The sequence below is a fragment of the Giraffa tippelskirchi genome, chromosome 13, assembly GCF_054371585.1.
Source record: "Giraffa tippelskirchi isolate mGirTip1 chromosome 13, T2T-mGirTip1v1.2.pri, whole genome shotgun sequence".
Lineage (NCBI taxonomy): Eukaryota > Metazoa > Chordata > Mammalia > Artiodactyla > Giraffidae > Giraffa > Giraffa tippelskirchi.
The window spans coordinates 89,178,120-89,198,108 of NC_137287.1; the positions used below are offsets into that span (position 1 = coordinate 89,178,120).

A 19,989-nucleotide genomic window follows, 5' to 3' on the forward strand; every position below is an offset into this window, starting at 1 on the left:
GACTCCGTAGGGACTGTAGCGGGGACCTGGACCTCTGCAGTGGCCCTGAGTCGGCAGCCCTCCTCATCTGAGCTCCCCTGGGCTCCCCACACTCACCGTCCATTCTTCCCTTCATTGTGAGCTGACATTGGAAGCCGCCCCACAGAATATTCCAGAGAGCTGTTTCCCAGACCTCCATCTCAAAGGTGTCACCAGCCAAGGTTGCACGAGGGTCCTCAGTGCTGCCAGCTGTCTGCAGAGGCGTGGATGGTCACGGCACTTTGGAAATCTTCCAACTCCAAGAGCAAGTAGACAGAAGCACATTTTTTTAAAGCTTTGCATGAACAGGAGTGTGGCCAAAGGCCCTGGGTGGAGCCTCCCTGTGGTCTCTGCTCTGAGGCCCCCGTCCCAAAGCCTCTGTGCCCACACCTCCTTGGACCAGGGCCAGAAGGAGGCCCTGCACCCAGGCCAGTGCCTGTCTGTCATCTGCTTGTCTTTTTTCTGTCTTCCCAGAAAGCAGTGACAAAGGCTGTGGGGAGCGCATGGCCTTCACTGGACCCTTCAGTGCAACTTATCAAGGGTCAGCCAAGCTTAGACATCTGATCAGGGTGAAAACAAGTGTGAAGCGGTTGAGATAAAGGCAGCAGTGTAGCCCACACCTGCCAAGGCCTCCTCCTGCCATGACCCTGCTGTGGACACAGTCGCAGCCCCTCCTATCACAGCCCCTCCTACAGTGGCCCCTGACTGGAGTTGAGATGGCCAGTGCACCCCTAGGGGCTGGCCCTTGGCTCCTGGAAGACGCACTGCATTGCCTTTGTTTCCACAAAATGCAGAAGACACAGCGTGGAGCCCACATCTGGAGAGGGGCACCCTCACCCCTGCATCCAGGTCACTTCGAAGCCGCCCACTTGCCATCCAGGCCTGAGAGCTCTGGATGGAAAGTGGAGGTCAGCGCATCCATGAAAAAGCAGCGCCTGGGAGTCCGGGAGCAGGCAAAGGGGAGAGTTGTTTTTCTGTTCCATTTCACCTCCAAGTTGAATTATTGATCTCAGTGCTTTATTTTCACATGAGTCTATTTGAGCGACAGACGCTGCTCAGGCAGCGCCTGTAGAGGAGCCGGAGATGCTGGTAATTAAGGACTCGCGAGGTCACAGAGCCGTGGGGATTAGCTGCTCGCTGGAGTGAGTGCAGACTCTGGGATTAGGACCAAGAGCAATCGTTTCTTCCAGTTTCTTAAGTTACACTTCACTTCTCAGGAAGGCTTAAGATCCTGCCCACCAGTTCCAGAAGAACTTCATTTAACCACCTTCTACCGTCTGGGGAGCAGGGCCTAGGTCTGGGGACAGGGTCCTGGGGGGGGAGGATGCAGGACAAGTCTTAGGAGCCTCAGGGAGCAGGGCAGGCTGGAGGGGGGGCAATGGGGGATCCTGACAAGTCCCTGATGTGACTGCAAAGGGTAGGACAGCCTCCATGGTCCCCTCCTCCTCCTCACATAGGGGGCGGGGGGAGCTTCAGCTGACCCCTGGCTGAAGAGGGCCCACCCTGGGCTGTACCGACACCAGCGGCCGTGATGTCCACTCTCCCAGGGACGTTTGCTCGCGGGACCTTATAGCTTATCTTCCAATGCAGACGACGCCCCACCTAAGGCTCAGTTCAAGGATTGTAAACACGGTCACCTGGAGCATTTCCATCACCAGGTGCCATGGAGATCGCCATCAGACTCTCACCCAGCCTGACCACCAACCGCATCCTCTTTGCTTGTTCCCAGTACTTGGCCCAGCACTTGGTCTACAACAGGCCCATTAATACCTGCTGAGTGAATGAGAGCGTGATGGAGCCATGGGAAATCACAGGGGAGGGTGGCGGGGGGTCCTGAACTCAAGCCTGAGGACCAGGTAGAGGTGAATGAAGAGACACGCTGGGCTCAGATGCAAGCAGACAGGACTGCACTGAAGCCAGGACGTGGAGGGCAGGCAGGACGAGCTGGCCAGAGTGATGGTGCGTCCAGAGTCAGACCAGCAGAAAGCGGGACCTGGGGGGGCACTGCCAGGAGCAGAGGAGGAAACAGGCCTGCAAACAGACATGAGAAACGCGGAGGGCAGGAGGCAGAGAGGGAGGCAGATTCGCCTCAGACAGAGCATCCCTGACTGTGCAGCCACAACCTCAGCTGACCTCAGAAGGGGTCTGGACCTGGAAGCCATGGCCCACGGCTCAGCCTGCTTCCCACACCCTAACCTGCAAACCCATGTGCTCAGGGCAAAAACCAACATGAGTCATTTTACCAAAGTCTCTGTTGCTGGGACGACAGTCATTGGTCCTGGGACATTTCAAAAAACTTCTCAAATTTTAAATCTAAGCCAGAAACAAACCAAAAAATAAAAAAGAATCACTGCTAATTGCAGCTGATTGTGCCACTGATGAGTGTGAAAGAGAAGAGTGAAAAAGCTGCCTTAAAACTCAACATTCAAAAAACTGAGATCTTGGCTTCCAGTATCATCAGGTCATGGCAAATAGACGGGGAGAAAGTGGAAACAGTGACAGATTTTATTTTCTTGGGCTCCACAATCACTGTGGATGGTGACTGAATCCATGAAATTAAAAGACACTTGTTCCTTGGAAGGAAAGCTATGACAAACTTGAATAGTGTATTAAAAAGCAGAGACTTCACTTTGCCGACAAAGGTCCACATGGTCAAAGCTATGGTTTTTCCAGTAGTCATGTAAGGATGTGAGAGTTGGACCATAAAGAAGGCTGAGCACCAAAGAACTGATGCTTTTGAACTGTGGTATTAGAGAAGACTCTTGAGAGTCCATTGGACAGCAAGGAGATCAAACCAGTCAATCCTAAAGGAAATTAGTCCTGAATATTCATAAGAAGGACTGATGCTGAAGCTGAAGCTCCAATACTTTGGCCACCTGATACGAAGAGCCAACTCATTGCAAAAGACCCTGATGCTGGGAAAGATTGAAGGCAAGAGCAGAAGGTGATGACAGAGGATGAGATGGTTGGATAGCATCCCTGATTCAATGGACACGAATCTGAGCAAACTCTGGGAGATGGTGGAGGACAGGGAGGCCTGGTGTGCTGCAGTCCATGGGGTTGCAGAGAGTTGGACACAACTTAGCAACTGAACAACAAGTGCCTCTGAACCCCAGCACAACCACCCGCAGCCTGCAGATCCCCTGAACCAGGAGCAGACCCAGGTTCACTACACGAGCCCAGGGGACTCAGGGACCACCACACCCACCCAGCTGAAAGCAACTGGGACAGAGACCGGTGCTCTATGAGCAAAAATAAGACTGAACAGTCAGGGGCCCAGTTGAAATCAAACCCACGGCACTTGACAGAGTCTCTGTTTTTTGTTTTGTTTTGTTTCCTAAGTTTACTGCTCAACATCTGCAAAGAGACCATGCTTGTTATCACCCAGGACTTCCTAGAGGCAGCCTGGGAGACTTCCCCAAACATCTCCCTCATTCAGACCCCTACAATCACTAAAACCTTGTGGGATTTACTGCTGGGGGAGGGGAGAGTAGTCTCAATCTGAGAAATAGCCTAATTTTATAAAAGAATTACTGCCTGTGTTGTTTTTCCCAGAGAACATCTCAGTCATGGGCCTGATAGTGTTTGATCCTTGTCAAAACCAACTTGTAATAAACCACATCCATTTGTAAACCATTTTCATAGCTTTTGCAACTGAGAAAATTAAATTAGGAAAGCAGTAGACCTCCCATGCCCTCTCTCCATCCTGTTTTCCCAAAGAGAAAGTTCAAAGACCTGACCCAAGCTTAAAGCGTTCCCCAACTTGCTGATCACCCATAAGAATAAATGGTATGCTCAAAAATTAGTTACCTAGAAATGCAAATTAAGACAGTGATATAGCACTGCACACCTATTAGCAAGGCCAAAACTGGGACTCTGACAACACCAATGCAGGCAAGGATGTGGACTTGCTGGTGGGACACAAGATGGTGCAGTCACCATGGATGACAGCTTGGTGGTTTCTTACAGACTAAACACACTGTTACCATATGACCCAACTCCTTTGGTATTTACATAAAGGAGTTAGAAACTTATATCCACCAAAAAAAAACCCAAAAACTTGTTTATAGCAGTTTATTCATGACTGTTGAAACTGGGGAGCAAACAAGACACCCTTCAGTAGGTGGTGGATGAATAAACTGCTACATCCAGACAACGGAACATCACCCTGAGCAAAAAAAACGAGCCATCAGCCATGCAAAGGCAGAAAGAAAACTTAAATGCGTGTCACTAAGTGAGATGAGCCGACCGGGAGAGGCTGCAGACTGTATGACTCCAGCTCTATGACACCTGGAAGAGGCAGAACTATGGAAACAGTAAAAGATGAGTGGTTGCCATGGTTACCAGGAAAGGGGTGACGGGTGAGGTGGGGGAGCACACAGGATTTGAGGGCAGTGAAACTACTCTGCACAACACAGAAACGAAGGACCCTTGTCGTTACACATTTGTCCAAACACATAGAAGGTACAGACCAGGAGAGAAGTCTGATGTAAACTGTGTACTCTGGTGACAATGACGTGTCTGCATAGGTCCATGAGTTATCACAAACGTGATAACCTGGTGGGGGAGATGCCATGATCCCAAAGATGAGGCTTGTCCATCACACTCTGATGTGGGGACCCCTGCGATGTCCACCAGTGTGGGAAGCCCAACTGCATGACTTGTGGTGGGGGGGCCATGTCCACGCTTTCCCTGGTCTTTGCAGGGCTTAAAGGCAGGTATTGTGGGACTTCCCTGGGGGTCCAGTCGTTGAGATTCCGAGCTTCCACTGCAGGGAGTGGGAGTTCAACCCCTGCTTGGGGAGCTGAGATCCCACAAGCCACACAGGTCGGTCAAAAAAAGAAAATGATAAGTGCAGCATCTTTGGGGGATGTTGACGGTGGGGGAGGCTGTGAATGGCGGGGGGGGGGGGCAAGCACACAAGAAATCTCCATACCTTCCCCTCGATTTTGCTGTGAAGCCAAAACTGCTCTGAAAAATAAGGTCTGTTCTTTTAAAAAAATGAATTACCTGACAGAATTATACCAGAGCCATCAGTACAAAATTCAACGACAGGAAATAAACTATAAGGAATTCTATAATGAATTTCTATAATGAAATAAACTATAAGGAATTCTATAATGATTTCTTAGCGCTGCCTGATATTCACTGTAGATTCTAATTAGTCACCCTACTGTTTAATCAGCCAAACTAATGAACCCTGAGGAGAAAGAGAGACAGAAACAGAGACAGAGAGACAGCGAGGAAAGCTGGGCCTGCCCATATCCGCGTTAGGCTTCTGTCCTGATGAGTCCACGTTAGACACTGGTGTCCTACTGTCTAGAGCTGCTGCCTTAATGACACATGTAAGCTTCCTCCGTCACGGGTCTGCTGACCTGCGATTCGCCCCGCATGGAGAGCTGTCCCCCTCTGTCAGTGGCCGGAGCTCACAGCATCGTGTGGCCGGAGCTGACAGCATCGTGTGGCCGGAGCTGACAGCATCGTTTGGCCGCTCGGTGTCATCCGTGTCTGCGACATTCAGAGGTTGAATAGCTCTGGGGTTTGATTTTAACACAAGTAGATAAAGAGCCCCGCACCTTGGCCTTGTGTCTGTGAAATGACTCGGGGTCTGTGGTCTGTGCACCTGGCGAGGCCCCGTTCTGCAGGGGAAGTGCCCGAGAGCCCTCACACCGTCTCCACAGGATATGGGCTCGTCCCTTGGTGCAGTCTGTCCTGTGCGCTTTGGACACCAGAACCAGGGGCTTTTTTTTAATTCTGTAAGGCTTTACAATTTTATAGAAGTTTCACATATTGGATTTCATATAATCCTGTAATGAACATTTTCCCCACTTACCTCTCCCCATGGTAACCACTAGTGTTTTCTCTGTGTCTGTGAGTCTGCCTTTTTTGCTTTATTCACTAGTTTGCTATATTTTTTGGATTATTCCACATGTAAGTGATATTATACAGTATTTGTCTTTCTCTGACTTATTTCACTGAGCAAAGTGCCCTCCAAATCCATCCATGTTTCTACAAATGGCATTATTCCGTTCTTTTTATGGCTGAGTAATATTCCATTGTGTATATGTACAACAGCTTCTTCATCCATTCCTCTGTCAATGGACATTGGGTTGCTTCCACATGTAAATACTCAAGTTTTGAAGATGCTGTAATTCTCCCATATTAGATGACAGTAGAGATTATTTCTCTGAAGAATATTTTGAAATAACAAATAAAAGAAAACCACTTATCACTGTTCCACAGTTTAGTTAGGCAACTCTAAAGATCAAAAATTCTTAACGAGCCCCTTCACGTCTTTTGTGGTCTCTGAATAAACCAGAATTCTAGGCACAGAAGCAATCCCATCATTAGCAGGTGTAGAAGCAAATGTACGTGGCATTCCGATGACCAGACCACTGTGTTTAACCTACTCAGGGTCCTCTTCCTCTCTATCTGCATTGTGACCTCTCACATTGTCCCCATTTTTTCTCATGAAATTATAGAGCCTTATCTTAGCTTTTCCTAAGTTGCTTTAAGAGGCCAAAAAGTACAAACCAATTCATTTCCACGCCTTTGACTTGTATCCAAATAGCACACCATCCCCGCCAAGCTTCCTGCTCCAAACTCCCTCGTGGGCGTTCCAAGACTATGTAACATCTCGGTTTTTCACTCTTCTGACTTTTCTCCTTCCTGGGTCACATCCAGGCCCTTGGCCCCCAGTCATCTACCAGTGAGCATGGCAGTGCCGGGCTCCGTCCTAGATGTTCAACGTGACCCCAAACAGAAGGGCTTTGTGCTGGGCCTTCCTGGGACACTGGAAGTGGAGCGTTCTCCATGAACAGCTGAGAGGAGATGGACACACACAACAAAGGCACTGGCGATGTTCCCACTGGAGGAGCACGTGAGCTCACACCCCTACCTCCTGTTCTCACCCCAGGCGTCCTGCTGGTGCAGCTGGGACCTGCCTTGGGACCTGCCCTGGGTGCTGTTAAATCTGTCCTCACCCTGGGCATCCTTGCCCTGGTGCTGTTAAATCTCCCAGGAGAAGCTAGCAGGCAGGTGAGGTGGTGACCCACCACTTCACGCCGGGGCACACACACGGCAGTGGGTGGGGTGGAGCTAGTTAACTGTGGCATGTGGTAGAGGAGATACCCCACAGAGGGAGGAGGTAGGCTGGCTGGATGCGTCAGAGGGTCCACATAGCTCTAAAGTTGGAAGAGAAAGAGAAGGCCGGGAGGCTTGATCCCATGGTGTCACCACCAGACGGGGTGGTACGACTTCAGTGTAAAGGGGCGACGGCTGTAGGAAAGCTTCCCTGGGCCTGGCAGTGTCAAGGAAGTCACTGAGGAGTCTGCCGCCTGCTCTGGGTCCATTTCTGCAGCTGCTGATTGGAAGTCAGGCCCACACACACGTTTCCAGAGCCAAAGGCCTTGTCAGCAGGATCATAAACATGATATCCACCCAGGATCTGCCAGCTGTGGCCACCAAGTTCAGGGGGATTGTCACTCGTCCTGAGAAGGAGAGGGAAATGCAGAGACTGCCCTCCCGCCTGCCGGGGCAACTCCATTCTCCCTGGGCCTCCAGCCCCACACTCAGTGGATGATACATGTCCACACGGCGGCCTCCAGTGGCCTCGGAAATGAGACCTCCCGCAGCACACAGCATTAACACACCGGCTGATCTTATCAGCTCTCCTGCAGCAGAAGGGAAGTTTGGTTCTCCCTCATGTCAATCACCCAGCCTTTGTGCAGCCAACTTCAGCCACCTCCCCGACCTGTCCCACCTGACGGAGGCTTCTTCGCAGAAGCCTGTCTTCCATGGGATCTCCTTTGTTTGCTCTCCCTTCCCTGATGACCGCCAGCCCCTCCAACCAGCCCTGCCTGGACACCAGATGCTGTCTTCTGTTTTGCATTTATGTTTCGAGAAAGACATTGCCCCACCAACAATCCGGGAAGCGTCGGTGACTGCAGTCTGTTATCCAGGCTGCAAGGCCATCTGGACTTCCTGCTGAAAAGGTTGGACATGGTTTTAGGCAAGATTTTTATCAGATCCGTGAGGAAAACAAAGTCTTGAATGTATTACCATTTTCCAAGGTTGGTGTCGGATTTTTTTCCCCCTTGTCAGTTGCAAAACAAAGCGCGAAAAGATGACAAACCCAAGGAGCTGAGAATGAAGATATGCATCTCCAGAGGAAGCTTTGTCAAAGGCAGCAGAGGTTAAACAAAAAATAAACTAGTTCTGGTTTTATCAGAAACTGGACAGACCTCCACTGGCATAATAGTCTCTGTGGCATCTCCAAGCCTTCCCAGGGAGCACCCTTAGAACGCAAAGGGAAAATCCGAGACGCTTACAACAAAGGCAGATTGCTCTCCAAAACCTATCAGCTGGTCTTTAAATGTGCACAAGAAGAAAGACAGAGGGGAAGGACGAAAAACCGACCCCAGGAAAAGTCAGGTGGCTTAGAAATCTCTCCTTGTTCTCTGTCTCTCTCTCTCTGTGGATGAGACACAGACTCTTCTAAAAAGGTTCAACTTTTCAGTCAAAAAATATCGGTTTCTTAGCAACATACCTGCTCCCGAAGGCTGTGGGTTTTTTCTCCCCCAAGTTATTGAGGAAAATCCCAGATAGTTCTCATGCCAGCATCATCCTCTAACAAGGACCCTCACGTGGAGAACAGGCTGCAGCCATGGTGCACACACACCTCCGCCTCTCAGTCCTTGACCTGGGCCCCCGGGTCGCAGACTTGCCAGGAGTAGGCCGAGACCTCAGACGGAGGACCGGGGTCACCTCCCCCGGATGCACAATGTCCAGGGGAGGGACGGAGTTTCACCCTGCGGTGCAGCCACCACCCCACAAGGGGGCACAGGCCCCTCCCCAACTCCGGGTTCAACACGGCCCCTGCAAACACCTGCCTCATCGTATCAGGAAAAAGAGAAAACTCCCAGCTCGGTCTGTGTGTCATGATCCCAGATGTCCTCACACAGAAGGAAGGACCCAGCCCGGCCTCAGAGCCCAGCACTCTGTCTAACCAGGGGATAAGTAGGCTTCGCAGTAAAGTGATGGTTGTTGGAAATGTAACTTACAAATTGTTTTCCATTTCTCTGTGGACAGACGTTTGTTTTGTCTGCTCTGTTCCCACAAGTGCAAGCCCTGGTGCTCTAGGTTCTCTTAGTTTAGTTGAGATTCCCTCTGGGACAGGCTGGGAATCTCAGGACAGAAGGATGGACGGACAGGTATGGCGTGGTGTGGACGGGGAAGCGGAAGGTGGTTAAGGGTGAGGTTAAGCGTGGACCCCGTGCTCTGGGCTCAATGCCCAGCCCAGCAGAGTGTCCTGGGGACAGTGACCTTGACAAGGAGGCTGAGGGCAGGACCCAGGGATGCTGCGTCCATGCAAGGCTAAGGGGGTGGGGCATCCGGGGACTCGCCTAGAACCACGTGGGACTGACTTCCTGCTGTGGGTCCTGATTCTTGCTGAGTGTGGCAGGGGCACTGGTGAGGGGAGCGAACCTCAGGCCTCCGCGTGTCAGCTGACCATCCTCAGGCGAGGATCCACCCTGGGCCCCATGTCTTCAGTGAAAGGTGTGGATGAGTGAGGCCCAAGGCCCCACGTGGAGCAACTCCCGACCCTGGGGCGCCAGGGTCCAGTCTGTGCTTGAGGAGTGAGGCAAAGGCCAGGCTCAATGTCCACACGTGGAGTCAGGAAGGCCGCCAGTCCCAGGCAGAGCTGGATGCCCTGTGGAGCCTGGACACCAGCCTGGTGGCCAAGCAGCTCGGTGGCCAGGCCAGGCTGGGGAAGACACTGACCGCCATGTAGTCTCCCACCACCCTACCCCCAAGGCTCTGAAGGCTCGCCCCCACCCCTGAGATGGCTGCCAGGCTTTGGGGACCCTGGGCCTGTGGTCCCCGGAGCAGCTCCTAGTGTCCGCTCTGCCCAGAGGACGCCTGGGGACGCGGACCGCACCCACAACAAAGGCACTTTGTCCCTCGGCCGCCTCTTAGGGCCCTTCATCCACCCGCGGGGGCAGGACGTGAAGACACAGTCCCTTTCACGGAGATAAAGGCACTCAGTGGGGCAATGCCTAGTCCTTTCAGAGTGCAGTTGCCTCTGGCTGAGCACCGCTGGATGTGAATCTAGTAAGAACCTGCTGTCACCCCAGAGGATCTGCCATGCTTCCAACACACCCGGGGGCATCATCTCCATGGCCCATTTGTTTTCAGCAAATGTGCAGCATCACCCAGCGCTCCTGTAGATTCCACGACTACGTCGGGTTTCTGTGTCCTGCAGGCCCGTTCACATTGTCGCAGACGCAGGACCCCCTTTTTCATAAAGGTGAACACGACTCCGTGGTGTATGTGTACATGCATCGCGAGGCTGGTCTCGAGTATGTGATCCCTCAGCTTTGTCTGCCTGGGAGACACCCTCTCACCTTCATTTTCAAAGAGTGGCCTTTTTCTTTCCTTGGTGTTTTGAATGCACCTCTGTGGCCTGCGAGGTTTCTGCTGAAAAACCCATTGGGGACATCACAAGCGTCCCTTACGCAGGATGAGTCCCTTGCCTCTTGCTGCCTTCAGAAGCCTCTGTCTGTCTTCAACTTCCACCATGGAATCACCGCATGTCCTGGCATAGACCTCATCCTGCTCAAACTGCTTCAGATCCTTTGCTTCCTGAGTCTATGTCCGTTTCCTTCTCCAGGTTCAGGAAGCTTTTTTATCGCTGTTTCTTTAAGCTTTCTGTCTCTTATTCTGCCTCTGCTCTTCTGGGCTCCTGTAATGTGTCCATCGGTCCTTTAACCGTGTCCCATAAATCCCTCTCCTGTCCATCCTTTTTTCCTTTCTTCTCCCCTGGATAGTTCCAAGTGACTTGTCTTTGAGTTCACAGATTTCTCTAGAAAGAGGAATTCCTGCTTGACCAGGTCTGCTGGTGAAGCTCCCTGTTGTGTTTTTTTCACCACAGTCATTGTATTCTTCAGCTCCCGAATTTCTGTTTAGTTCTGTTTAATGATTTCTGTCTCCATTAAGCTCCTCATTTAGTGCATGAATTGCTTTTTTGGTTTTGTTGAGCTGTCTACCTGCGTTCTCTCGTAGCTCAGTGAGCCTCTCTAAAAACAGTTGTTTTGAATCCTTTGTCAGGAAAGTTGTAAATCTCCGGCTTTCCCAGCGCTATTTACTGGAAAAGTGTTTTGGTGTCATGGGTCCATGTCCTTCACGCTCCTGGTAGTCACACCTTGCCTTGGTGTCTGTGAGTTGAAGGGACGGTCACACTTTCTAGACTTCAAGGTCTGGCTTCAATGGGAAAGCCCTTCACTTGCTGTGGCACTGAGCACCAGCTGGTGGCATGCGTGGGGGCCCAGGGGTGGTGCTGGTTCCCAGAGTGGGAAGCACCAGGTCAAGGGCCCAGGTGTGTGTCCTGCAGTGCTGCATCCAGGGTGCGGGGACAATGACCTTCCCCACCGTGGATGTCCAGCTGCCTCTCCCACGTGTCTCACACAGGAAGCACGTGGTGGAGGATCCCTGGTCTTGGACCTCCATGAACTTGAAGAATCACCCAGTCCCAGCTTCAGTCAGTGCTACAGGTGTGCTGTTCAAAGCTAGTTAGCAATTTTAACCTACTTTATTTCTCCTTTGGGAACCGATTCTCAGGGTAAAGAGATGAGATTAGGGTCCAAGTCACGAGACAAAGGATCTGAGAGCTCAGCATTTGGAGAACAGCATTGACATCCTGGCAATTTTTCAGAACAGGTGTGAGGCTCCCTTGCTATTCAGGCAATAGCTAAACAACTGCTCCCGAATTTAACAAAAACTAAGAAAGTAAACTTCGCTTCCTCTGAGGGGTTGTGCTCCCCACAGAGAGCCCTTTCCTCTCGATGCGCGGCAGTGATTCTTCTTGTTTACGTCGTCTTCGATCCGGACGAGCTCAAACAGCCATGAATCAGCCCCAAACAGAGGCCCTCATCTGTGCACGTCCTCATGTTTTCACACTAATGAGAATTTAAAGATTCTAATTAGACCCAGATGCAAAATATCTCCATGAGAAAGCACCAGTGCAACAAAAGCAGAAATATCACATTTTCCAACGTGGTTTTAGTTTTCTTCTACATGTTTATTGTATTGAAGTTAATTGTTAAAGCAGTAACTGCTGTTAACATGTTAAAATGAATGTGTCTATATCGAACCATTCAGATAATTGTGAATAACTACAATTTACCTAATCGATATGTAGATATGCTGGCATTTGTGCACACAACCTCAACTCTCAATTATTCAAGATAATGAATGTGGGGTCTCCTTACTTCTTCTCCTCGGCTTGTTGGTCTGTGGACAGGTGACCACAGCGGCCACCTCTGGGACTACGTGCGGGTGAAGGGGATGGGCTGCCCTGGGCACTCAGCTCCAGGCAGGCCCCCAGCCCTGGGGGAATATTGAGTCAGGGGCTCCTTCAGACAGAGGACACCGTCTGACTCATCTCTGGATTTCAGAAGCTTGAAATCAGACTTGAAACTCACTAGTGTCTTGCTCAATAAATTTTAATTAATTTCTCTGCCCTGGGATGGGGGTTTGGGGGTGCTCCAGAGGCTCCAAAGGCAACATACACTTTGACTGGGGTTTGTGGGGGTGGGGGAATGGTGTGTGTGTGTGGGATGGGGGTCTTGGAGTGGGGAGCTATTGAGCATGGGGGTGTTGTGGTGGGTGTGTGTGGGGTGAGGGGGTGTGTGGAGGGTGGGGGTGTTGGGGTGTGTGGTGTGAGGGTGTGTAGTGTGGGTGTGTGTGTGGTGTGGGGGTGTGTGTGGTGTGGGGGTGTGTGTGGTGTGGGTGGGTGTGTGGTGTGGGGGTGTGTGTGGGGGTGTGTGTGGTGTGGGGGTGTGTGCAGGATAGGTGTCTGTGTGGGGTGGGGGTGTGTGTGGAGGGTGTGTGTGTAGGTTGTGGGTATGTGGGGTGGGTCAGGTGTGTGTAGGAGGTAGGGGTGTGTGGGGTGGGGGTGTGTGTGGAGGGTGGGGGTATTTATGTGAAGGGTGGGGGTGTGTGTGTGGAAGGTGGGTGTGTGTTGTGGAGTGGGAGTGTGTGTGGGATGGGTATGTGTGGGGTGGGCTGTGTGTGGGGGTGTGTGTGTAGGGTAGGAGTGTGTGTGTAGGGTGGGGGTATTGAGGTCAGGGTGTGTGTGTGGTGTGGGTGTGTGTGTGGAGGGTGGGGGTCTGGGGTGGGTGTGTGTGTGGAGGGTGGGTGTGTGTGAGGTGGGGGTGTGGGTGGGGGTGTGTGTAGTATGGGGGTGTGTGGGGGTGGGGTGTGGGGGGTAGGTATGTGTGGAGGGTAGGAATGTGTGTGTGTATGTGTGTGGGGTGAGTGTGTGGAGGGTGGAGGTGTTGGGGGTGGGGTTGGGAGTGTGTGTGGGGTGGGGGTGTGTGTGGAGGGTGGGTGTGTGCGGACAGTGGGTGTGTGTGGAGAGTGGGTGTGTGTGGGGTAGGGGTGTGGGGGGGTGGGAGGAATGTGTGGAGTGGAAATGTGTGCGGAGTTGGGGTGTGTGGGGGTGGGTGTGGGGGGGGTGTGTATGTGGGGGGGTATGTGTGGGGGTGTGTATGTGTGGAGGGTAAGTGTGTGTATGTGTGTGGGGTGTGGGTGGGTGTGTGTAGGTGTGTGTGTGTGTGTGGGGATGTGTGTGGGTGTGTGTGTGTGTATGAGGGGGATGTGGGGGGATGTATGTGTGTGTGTGTGTATGTAAGTGTGTGTGGGCGTGTATGTGTGGGGGGTGGTGTGGACACTGCTGTTGCCAAGATGATCAGGAAGGGACCGCTCGGGCACCAGGCTGACCAGCGCGATGTTTGTCAGTGACCCCGGAACACCTGGCCCGAGGCTGACAGCAGGATGGACGAGTCAGAAAGACGAGTGTAGACCAGCCAGGCAGCCAGCAGTGCAGTCAGCCTGACTCCAAACCTTCGTGTGATGTTCAAATGTCTTCCAAACTGAAAAATAACAACAAATGTAAAAGTGATAAAAGATCATCAAATGGCCTAACTGGTGAGCATCTTCTCATCCCAAATTGCCAAGTTTTCACTAAACCCAGCTGCGTGAAGCTTTGATGTGTGTGTGATTTCTCCTTACAATCAGTGGATTCAGAGTACACATCCATGCCCAGAGGGGTAGGTCATGTCAATATACAGCTTTCCAGGCCCCTCGATGTTCACCCGTCGTCCAGGTTCTTTGAAAGCACACCCAGCAAATGGCACACCTCGGGGTCAGGGTCATCCAGGGAGTGGGGAGGGGCGGCCCAGGGGAGTCGTGGGCACCAGAGAAGCCGTTACTGGAATGGCCATCTCGACCGTCACTGTCCAAGCTCTGTGCCAAGTTCAGAGCTTTTCCATGGTGCTGGGAAAGGGTGACAAAGGCCCTCCATCTTTCATACTTTCCTTCAGATTTGTTATAGGCATCCAGTAATTCAAGATATAGAATAATTGAATCATTGCACACGTGTTCACCAGTCCCTGACTTTGAAATAAATGAGGCTTTATTGCCATTGTCAGTAAACAGGAGCCACAACCAAGGCCCGGAGCCCAGTTTTTCCTCGGACCCAGAGGAGTGTTGAGAGGGAGGCTGGGGAAGATCCTCACCTGTTCCTGTTCACGGGGCCCTCTCTGAGCCGTGCCCGCCCTCTGGTGGCCTGATGACCATCCCCACAGTTTTTCTCCAGCCTTCTCGGTTCCGGCCGTCTGGACGGCCAAGAGCGGACACGAGTCAGCCCCACTCCCTCGACCACTGGCAGTCTCCCTCTGCCTCCGGGTGCCCACTCACCTTGTGTGCTGTAGACAAGGTGGACAGGAGGGCGAGGGTACCCCATCCTGCCCTGCCCATATGCAAATCTAACCTTTCTGATATTCCAGCAGCATAAACCCGAAGGCGGGATTTCAGCAGGAAAATATTTACCCACAGCTCTCTCCCTCATAATCTATCGATTTTAATATCCTCCCCACTTTGGCTGAATGTCAATTTTACTCCGAGGACTGCTCCTGCAACACATTTTATTTACTTAGGCCTTTCAAAATATTAGTGTTGGAAATAAGTGGAGTTTGATTCTTTTGGTGTTCCTATTTAAAGTTTATTTTTCCTATTTGAATAATGCTGGTAATTTGCCTCGGTAATTGGGGCCGGCAGGCAGCATGTGGACCACATACACAAGAGTAGAATCGCGTTCCTATTTTCGTTGGGAACGTGCAGCTCATTAAATGCCGAGCCAACTTCCCCACTTAACCTCTGGAAGCAGAGCCACCTGACGATCACCATCATTTAACCAGAAGCCAGTCTGCTCTCCTCTGATCGCTTCTGTTCCAGGTGTCCAGTCTGTGCCAAGTTCTGCATGAACAGCATCAGCAGACCCCAGACGGAGCTCATCAGGCCCTGAAGGGGCTGGGCAGCTCTGCAGACTCTGCAACCCCCACCCCAGTCATCCCGTCTGCTCCTGCAGAAGAGAAGGGGGCGGGGCGGGGGGAGGCGGCAGGCCCCTGGGCATCACATTTCCTCCCACTGTAAGCCCCAAGAGAGGCCGTGACCCACTTGGGGAAGACACAGCGACCCTCTCCTGCTACCAGGGACCTTCAGAGGCTAAATCATCAGCCGCCGGACATCCTCTTTTTCTTATTTAACAAGGAATTTATGTTGCAAACGACACTTCAGCTCATTATTCGGGATTTTTGCAGTGAGTCTTTAGAGCTTCTCTGCACAGGGCTTTCGATATTGCAAAGCTGGCTTCTCACCCATCCCCACATCCAGCCTCTACTGCCCCACCCAGACCCCACCAGACTCTCTGCTGTCCTGATGGGCAGACCACCCACCCTGAGGGTGCCAGGAGGGGCTTCATCACGACTCTCACTAGGCTTGTGCCCAGGGGCTGAACCAGACCAGATTCAGGGGTCTATATAGGACCCCTCCCCTCCCCTTCCCCCAGGATGGACTAGACCAGACTCGGGGGTCTCTGTAGGACCCCTCCCCTCCCCATCAGGGACAGACTAGACCAGAAAGCATTGATGCTGCACTGCTCAGCCTGTGGGCTGGAAAGACCCCCTCAAAGTTTGCTGTTGGTTGGGGTGCTCGCCTCCATCCTAGGAGACTAAAGGAGCTACATGTAGCCCATGGAGGCACCCTGGAATCGGAACTTACAAAAATAATTCAGAACACAAGCTTGCTTTTGAACATTTAGCTGCTTCTACCATAAACCAAATGGAGAAAAATCAAATTATCTCAGAGTCTGATTAGTTGGGTTTACAGCAACCAGAGTTGACTGTATGTATTAAATCTCAAGTGATTAAAACATTAAAAATTCCTAGTGTTAAATTAGACGGTAAGTCTGCATCTCCCAAAGTGAATTCTAAGTTTCTGCCTGGCTTCTAACACACCACATAATCAACAACATTTACACACACAAATCCAACTATGAAGAACTACATGCAGCTGCAAGCATGTATGTGATCTAATTAAAGCCAATCACTGAAAATAGTTGCAGTGCTGGGGATGAGGGGATGGGGGGCTGGGGAGATGGGAGACTAGGTGGTCGGGGGGGTGCAGAGGGTTTGTGAGGAAAGGAGGCCTGAGCACAGAAAGCTCCAGGCTGAGTTCCCTATGAAGCCCAGTCTGTTCATTTCCCAGAAGGTCTGAGGAGACACCTCAGTGCCTTAACAGAGGACATGCACTTCTCCGATGCAGATGGTTATTCACAATTCTCTTCTTCTGACTTTTAAACCCAGAAAAACTAAGGGTCATAGTTCAATATATAAACATTCCATAAAATTCCCCCTGGCAAAACTATAAGCGAGACTTTTCAAAGCCACCCTAGAAAGTAATGCTGGTTAAATACCAAAGAAGCGAGACGTCTCAAAGCTGCCCTAGGAAGCGAAACTGGTTAAATACCAAAGAGATAAATTTTAACCAGCTAAATACTCCTGTACATCTTAATTAGACTGGCCTCCACCCAGAGTAAGAAAAGTTAAAGAAATCTTTGCTTTTTTCTTTCTACATTCACCTTTATAAAATGTTAATTGAGAAATACGCTTAACATAAATGTCAAGGACCCCTTAAAAGGATAAAGAAAAAAGGCTTGTAGGGGAGATGTTTAAAGGAAGGTCTTGATGGAGGCCGGGTGGTTCAGAGGCCAGATGGGGACGGGGCAGGAGGGGGCGCTCAGAAGCGGGGGTGGGGGGCTCTGGACCCTGCCATCCAGGAAGCACCTGGAAAGTCTCTGAAGTGAAAGGGCAGTTCCCAGATGTTGGGGTGATTCCCGGGTTTTGGGGTGATTGGTTCTGTGACACAGGGAAGAAAGTGGGAACCGGTTGTCAGTGGTGTTAGCACCAGCCTCCCCTCCCCCTGACCGGAGGAAGCCTCTGTGAGGCAGGAGGGAGGCGGGAACAATCCCCCCAGGGTCCTGCTTGGGGGCTCATGCCCCAGGGCCACGCTGGGCCAGAATCGCCGTGGCCGGCTTGCCATCTTGAGGCTGGGGGGTCACGGAGTGGGTGGCAGGCCGCAGGCAGAGTGGAGGAGGGAGGGGGCATGATCACAAGGCTGCCGCTTGTGTTTTCCAGGAGTTCGCAGACGCTGTGTCACAGCTGGTCACACAGAAGTTCCGAGAGCTGGCCACGGGCCTGGCCTCGGCGCACGCCCGCCACAAGGCGCTGGCCGGGATCGTCATGACCCGAGGTAACACTTCCCCACCCGGAAGCAGGGGGGCGATCCTGGAAACAGGACCCCCCTCCCCATGAAGACATGGAACAGAGCAGACCGTCCGCTCCCCAGAGTCCCGAAGAAGGGCGACCAGAGGGCATGGCAGTCCCTTTTCGTCAGGCATGTCCCCACACCCCGTGGTCGGGGGGACCGCAGCATCCTGTCTGCAGGAGCTCAGCCAGGGTCACGCCCCACAGGGAACCCTTTACCCTGAGATTCTTCAGCCCCCTTCTCAGGGCGCACACCACCCTGAACAAGCCCATCACAGGAGACAAAAGGCAGGCCTTCCCCAGCCCCCACGCCTAAGCACTCACGGACGGTGACAGAACAGGTGACAAACAGCCCATCAAGGCTGCTCTTACCAGCCGGGTTCAAGAAACTGATGCTTAGTTTTAAAACATCAACTTGGGTGAAAACATCTCACTATTAAATAACCTACTAATAGTAACTAGCCGTCTAGTTATTTGAATTTAACTGTTTCTAGTTGCAAAGTTTGGGGTGAGCTGGTAATGACCTACCAGAGAATGATTAATGTCCAAAAGCATGGGTGTTAGAAGCCAGACAACTGGCCCACTTCCCTCTCACTCTAGACACCAGAGGCTCCTCCAGGGCCGCCGAACACAAGGCCACTGGGGTCGGGGCAGCAGCATGAGGACACTCACTCAGTCTTTCCACGTTGGGAAAACAGAAATGAAAATGCCTCCTCCCAGGGTAAGCTGGTGACTAGGACAAAGGACATGAAGAGCTCTGGAATGTAAGAATCACTTTATAAGGGTAATGTTCTAAGTCAAAGGCAAGTCTCTTCCGTCAGTGACACTGTTGAATTTGGGGCAGGCACCCCACGGGAGCCACCAGCGTTCGGTAACCCTGCCACTCTGCCTTGATAGAATCAAAAATGTCCCAAACTAAGAGCTAAGAGCCCCCCTCCCCAGTCCAGACCACTGCCTCTGGAGGCAGCCCTCCATCCACTCGGCCACAGCAGGCAATCCACGTAAAGAAGAAACTAAATGCATTGGTTGACCAAAATGTTCATTCGGGGCTTTCCATAAAATGTTACGGAAAACCGCAAACAAATTTTTTGGCCAACACAATATAACATGGGCTTCCCCAGTGGCTCAGTGGTAAAGTATCCATCTGCCAATGCATAAACACAGGAGCCACAGGTTCAATCCCTGGGTTGGGAAGATTCCCCTGGGGGAGGGTGTGGCAACCCACTCCAGTGTTCCTGCCTGGAGAATCCCATGGACAGAGCAGTCTGAGGAGCTACATAGGGTTGCAAAGAGTTGGACAGGACTGAAATGACTGAGCACATATGCATGCAATATTACATGAATGTGAGACTACATGGTAAACCTACACTGATTAGTAACTTATGAACATGGAAGAGTAAATTACTTAAATTTCCTTTCCTGTTATAAAGAGGTTTAATAAACAAGTTGATTAAAAAGAGATTAGGAAATATTTTGCAAAATAACTAATAGAAATATTTTCAAATATCCACTTACTTAAAGGTGATGGGCAACGTAATCATAATTCTAATTCAGTTATCCAAGCAAATGCCTAAGAAACTCTAAAAGGGGGTGATGTGTCTTTTTCTAGCTTTTGTAACATATATTACAATGTTATAAATTAAGTTTATTTTGAAATAAAACCTGACATGTCATCCCCTCCATTTTTAGGCAGGAATGAAAAATCAATCAGCTCACATCAATCAGCTCACTAGTGAGACTGACGCCGTTTTGTAGCCACTCTGAGAAATACAATGGCAGAAATATATACTTATGAACAGAACAGCTTTTACCTTTATGAAAACACTGCATTCACTGGGAAAAGCACAAAGAGAAGAGAACTTACAAATGGAAGTTTCCATCCTCAGCCCCAAGCCAACTTGGAGGCAGACATTTTAATCATTCTTAATTTTGCTCTTATGACTCTAATACTGTGCTGGTTCTATGTTTCAAGATTTTCTATTCTAAATCTTATCAATTGAGTCACACTATTAAAAATGGATACTATTTTATTTTCCACTTCTATGTCTATAATATACACTTAACCCTTTGCTTTTCACCCTGTTAGATTGGATGGGGCATCTTCACTTTCCATTTTGTAAATTGGGGCTGGTGATGTCAACCCTGTCTTCCCCTGGTGATGTCTCTGCATGTGGACGGATTTTTATGTCATCACCGATGACGTTCATACTCTCTTCCATGTTCTGTGCTTTGGCTGTCTCCTCTATCTCACCTCTGCCATGAGTTTAAGACTGAAACCACTAAGCAGCATCTACACTCAGGATGC

At 51.0% G+C, this 19,989-nt stretch overlaps 1 protein-coding gene across 1 annotated transcript in view; it reads left to right on the top strand.

Moving 5' to 3' along the window:
- The window catches only part of ADARB2 (adenosine deaminase RNA specific B2 (inactive)), a 227,355-nt gene that overhangs the window by 193,929 nt on the left and 13,437 nt on the right, over window positions 1-19,989 (top strand). The window contains exon 4 of the mRNA XM_081556245.1: window positions 17,556-17,670. Within this exon, the coding sequence (XP_081412371.1) occupies window positions 17,556-17,670 (115 nt within the window). The remainder of the gene's footprint in view (window positions 1-17,555; window positions 17,671-19,989) is intronic.